The sequence below is a fragment of the Sesamum indicum genome, linkage group LG2 (assembly GCF_000512975.1).
Source record: "Sesamum indicum cultivar Zhongzhi No. 13 linkage group LG2, S_indicum_v1.0, whole genome shotgun sequence".
In the NCBI taxonomy this organism is placed as follows: domain Eukaryota; kingdom Viridiplantae; phylum Streptophyta; class Magnoliopsida; order Lamiales; family Pedaliaceae; genus Sesamum; species Sesamum indicum.
Genome location: NC_026146.1, coordinates 8,843,393 through 8,848,396, shown reverse-complemented (window position 1 = coordinate 8,848,396; position 5,004 = coordinate 8,843,393). Strand labels below are relative to the sequence as shown.

At 33.9% G+C, this 5,004-nt stretch overlaps 1 protein-coding gene across 4 annotated transcripts in view; it reads right to left on the bottom strand.

The window, feature by feature from the left end:
* The window catches only part of LOC105155630 (protein FLX-like 4), a 6,466-nt gene continuing 2,468 nt past the window's right edge, over positions 1,007 to 5,004 (bottom strand). Inside the window, exons 1-4 of one of the 4 annotated variants that reach the window (XM_011071530.2) lie at positions 4,263 to 4,448; positions 2,921 to 3,480; positions 1,745 to 1,884; positions 1,007 to 1,659 (exon numbers count right to left, since the gene is read on the bottom strand). In XM_011071530.2, coding sequence (XP_011069832.1) covers positions 1,391 to 1,659; positions 1,745 to 1,884; positions 2,921 to 3,459 — 948 coding nt within the window. In that variant the 5' untranslated portion in view covers positions 3,460 to 3,480; positions 4,263 to 4,448 and the 3' untranslated portion in view covers positions 1,007 to 1,390. Of the gene's footprint in view, positions 1,660 to 1,744; positions 1,885 to 2,920; positions 3,520 to 4,262; positions 4,449 to 5,004 lie in introns of those variants that run through there. The other 3 variants (XM_011071528.2, XM_011071529.2, XM_020691986.1) reach the window with 3 other exon arrangements.

Genomic DNA, 5,004 nt, shown 5'->3' with positions numbered 1-5,004 from the left:
CTTTACAAACAACGAAATGTACTTATAATTATGTAAAATCTTATAAAAGGTGGTTTGTTCTTCCTTTTATTTTCAAAGTTCTTTTGTGTTTTTTTATTAATTAATTAATAATTGTATGGTGTTTAGTTAATGCAAACTTTTATTTCTGCTCAAAGGATGAGGCACTAGAGAGTTGAAATATACGCTAAAAGACAAAGTACGGAGAAATTAATCATTTAAATTGCAGGAATATTTTATATTCATGGTGAAAGTTTGAACAATTATATTTGCAATATATATACACCCACCCAGACATATATATGTGTGTGCGTGAGTTCATAAATCGTATGTTACAGCTGGAAAGAATCGCGTGCAGAGAGAACCATTTTACAATTTTATGGGAGTAACGTTTTTATTGTTCGGTTGATAAATTATAACATTAAAATTAACCTTGCAATAAAAGAACAAGGGCCTTATTCAGATCGTTTGGGCAGAACCTGCCCGATTTGAAAATATTATCAATTTATAAAAAAAAATTATTCAATATATAAACAGTATTTTATTAAATATCTGTAGATAATAAATTTATGTTTTTAAATAATAATACCAATTAATTGAAGAAAAAAAAAATTGATCTTACAGGTTAGACAAATCGGGTCCGAAGAAGGAGGCGGTTTTTGAGACAGGATTGATCGAATTTTGGGTCCCATCGAGACCAAAACAAGGTGGGGCAGGACCATTTTGGAACGTATATCTTCATTCTTATAAAAGTAGTTTGGTCAATTGAGAGTAAATATAAATTTTAATTTACTTTTTTGTTAATATCAGCAAGTTCAATAAATTTTAATTAAATGAGAGATCTATTTGTTATACGAAAACAAATGTTAATGGTTCTAGGTATAATTTCCTAAATTATAAGAGGTTTACGTATAATTGCACAAAATATTAGGAGAGTACGGTTTAATTATCCCTAATTTCTATTGTGATGCTAATCAAATTCAACTTGTATTAAGACAATTTGCAAAACTTCAGTAGCACCCAAGTTCTACCGACAGCAGGTGCATTATTTCTTTCACCACATATACCATGCTGGGTTTAAATATCTGAAGACAGGGATGCTAAGCTAAATACATAAAAACAAGACCTAAACTACGTTGTCAGCATGCTCGCTCGATGGATGAAATGGAACCAAATGGGGGATCATCAAACACATCAACCAATAATTTACAACTGAAGAAACCAAACTGGGCTGCCAAAAGAAATTTTATACAAGAAATCTTAAAAGCAAGCTGCAGAAGCCCTTAGATCGATCAAAGTTCAAATATGATCAGCTACTGTGAAAATGTATTACCAGGTTAGTTCACTTCTCCGATACCCCAAAAGGAGAAGGCTCATTGCAGCTCATGAACATCTACGTCTGAGTATGGGATATATTATACATCACTCCCCAGGAAGGATTACCAGCAGCAACAGCACTGGCACCGGCTGCAGGACCAGTGATTACTGGAGGGCCGACTGCAAATCCGCCAACGGCATATGGGTTCATTCCCGCCACTGCTGTCCCACCAACGGTGTGAAGATAAGGTCCAGCAAAACTGCCAGCATAGCCACCGGTTCCGTGTACAGGAGGTGGATATAAATTATCTGTGTTTATGTAGGGGTTGGTATATGGGATTGGAGCTGCGTAGGAATAAGAGCATTATTAGTACATCGGAAGGAAGAAGAAATGTAGATGGGATGTCAAAGTATGAAGACAAAGAATTACCACTAGCCCTCTTCTCAGCATTTAACACCTCGGCACGTAGCCTCTCTACTTCTTCAGCCATACCAATCAGATCTTTCTCCAAAAGCTTCATTTGTTCCACTTTTTCTATGTTTAAACCTTTTTCATATTCAAATGTCTTGCTTTTTTCCCGTAATAAAGAAAACAAATCGGTAGAAATAATAAGAACAAGATTAGTACAGCCAAACCACTCGTCACAATTAAAGGTTTATCACAAAAAGAAAAGTAATATAATGTCAAGCACAATGACTGGCTGCACAGACGGCTCAAAAGTATCAGCCTTGAGGGAGCCAGATGCAATTAATAATTGAAATTTCAAAACTATGTACTATTTTAGAAATTAAATCTATTTTTCTTCCAACACAGAAGTAGAATCCAAAGTACTCTAATGAAAATCAACTTTACAATTAGTACAACCAAACCACTCGCTATAATTAAAGGTTTATCACAAAAAGAAAAATAATTTGATGTCAAGCACGACTGGCTGCAGACGGCTCAAAAAGTATCAGCCTTCAGGGAGCCATGATGCAATTAATAATTGAAATTTCAAAACTATGTACTATTTTAGAAATTAAATCTATTTTTCTTCCAACACATAAGTAGGATACAGAGTACTCTAATGAAAATCAACTTTAAGAAGAACTATAACGATTTAAAGACATTCAGAGAGTTCAGTACAAAGATTTAGCAGTGTCATGCACAATTTTCTTTATCATAAAATGCTATCTATACTTCATTATGTTCTTATGGATAATAAAGCCATCAACTAGATAAAGCATTAAATTGAACTGAGAGTAATTGGAATATTATCTTATTCACATGATTTAGGGATATACTTATAATTTTAAGTGTTGCACTGGCCACCTTTGCCGCTGTCCATGCTGGTGGTAATTCAGCTTAGTCTAGATGTAATTTGAAAAAAAAAAATTCTTTTGCATCCAATAGTATGAAAATCATTCTACAAAATTTAGGGAACCATGAAGGCTAAAGCCACCTAATTGCCAATGTTTTAAGAATTTAAAAGTGAAGCATAGACAGTCCATAAAGAAAAGCACTACACAGGAAGAAAATCAGTTTAATATAAGATTAAATGCAGGTCATAGGGGGATGAGCAACCGTTGAAGAAATTAATGGACGTGAAGAGCTTATTTCACTCACCGTAATCTTTGATGCTCTTGCCTCAAGCTATCAAGGTCGGCATGCACTTCCGGTATCTTTTTAACAGTCGAACGGTAGTTCTCCAATTCATTGGTAGCCTGCTGGATTTTAGCAGTCAACTCTTGCCTAGCTTTCACTAAACTCCGTGCTTCTGTATGGGCCTCTTGAAGCTCTTTCTTTACATTGTCCCCTGCTCTAATTTCAGCTTCCAATTTCGGAATCTTTTCCAACAAAATGCGAATCTGAATGTCGGCTTCAGTTTGGGTACTTCTGATATGTTCCCTAAGTTTCTCTGCTTCCCGTTGTGCAGCTTCAAGATCCTGCCTCAAGGCCAAATGAGTAGATGCCAATTTATGATTGTCCCTCGCAAGTTGATCAATTTCTGCTTCCTGGGAAACCAATTTATTCTCTAAAAGTACAGGAGGAGGAAGTGGTTCCATAGGATGGAAAGCAGGAGGCAAAGGACCACGATGTATCATTTCTGAAGCTTGGATAAATCGTTCATCATATGGTGGTGGTATATTTCGTCTAGAAGCCATGAATAAGACAATTTCCTAAAGCTGAATGGACCAAGATCAGAACAATTTCTTGCTACTTCTCTGACAAAACACGAAAAGTAACAGATAAAGGTCAATAGAAGCACATGGTTCCATGAAATAGTACTTCTGATTATGTGCAACTCAGCAAACAAAACAACATATATACAATTGTAGGATAAGCCAAACTAAATATTTTCTGTAATGTATATGGCACCAGAGCTGAAAATCCTTAATTCAAGGAGACACATGACCTTAGCTATAGGACAATTTTCAGTTCACTTCAAGGGAAGACATAGCCCTGTATATTACAATATATTTTCTTGTGTCAAGCGCAGTCAAGAAACTACACCTATGTGATCGAGCACTTGTTCCAGAAAATTGTAGCAGAAAAATTTAACATTGCAGCAGAATGGAGGTGGGAAGGAGAGAAGAAAGAGACGATAGGAAATTCAGAAATGTTACCAATTGATAATGGTCTTTCTTACAACATTACAACTCTTTTACAAATAACTCTCAAAGCAAACAAAAGTGTAAGGAACTAAGGCTGGAAAGGAATCTAACAACAAGAATTAAACAAATCCCCTAAAAACACAACCAAACCCAAGAAAAAAAATTAAAGAAGATGCTAAAAACACACCCAAATCCAAGAAAAAATATCCCCCTAAAAACCCAAGAAAAACAAGAATTAAACAAATCCCCTAAAAACACAACCAAACCCAAGAAAAAAAATTAAAGAAGATGCTAAAAAGACACCCAAACCCAAGAAAAAGAAGAACGAGCAAAATGCAACAGAGAAGGATTACCTTAAAGCAGTACTCGTCGCCGTCCTCGTTGCCGACTTACCGTCCTTGTTGCCGTGAGTTTGGGACTAGGGTTCTAAGAGATGGGTTTGGGGAAGAATTGAGAATTTGAGAGGAGAGAATGGGGAAGAAGCAGAAAGAGAGAAAGAAAAGAGGAAGAAGAAACGAGAACAAGAGAGAGAAAGTGATGGGTTTTGATTTTGACTTTTTGTATTACTATTATTATTATTATTATTATTATTATTATTATTATTATTATTATTATTATTATTATTATTATTATTATTATTACAACTATTATTATTATTATTATTATTACTACTACAACTATTATTATTATTATTATTATTATTATTATCATTACAACTATTATTATTATTATTATTATTATTAGTATTACTACAACTATTATTATTATTATTATGTTAAATCATGAGATCAAATCATAAAATTTTTAGATAGATATAATTGAAATTAATATATGTTCACAATTTGCAAAATGTATATATTTATAAATGTTAGTATAACATTGATTTAACCATCATCTTACATTGTTGAACAACATGGGTTAATCGGGCCATCAAAATTTAGATCCGACCGTTAGATATGGTAAAACTTACAAAAAAATACATTTCGTAAAGTTTTAAACTTATTGGATATACGGATGTCGAGATATCATACTCGAAACATAAGAGTAATCATTCAAGACGGTGTATAGTTGAATCGGGCCATGTGATTTTAAATC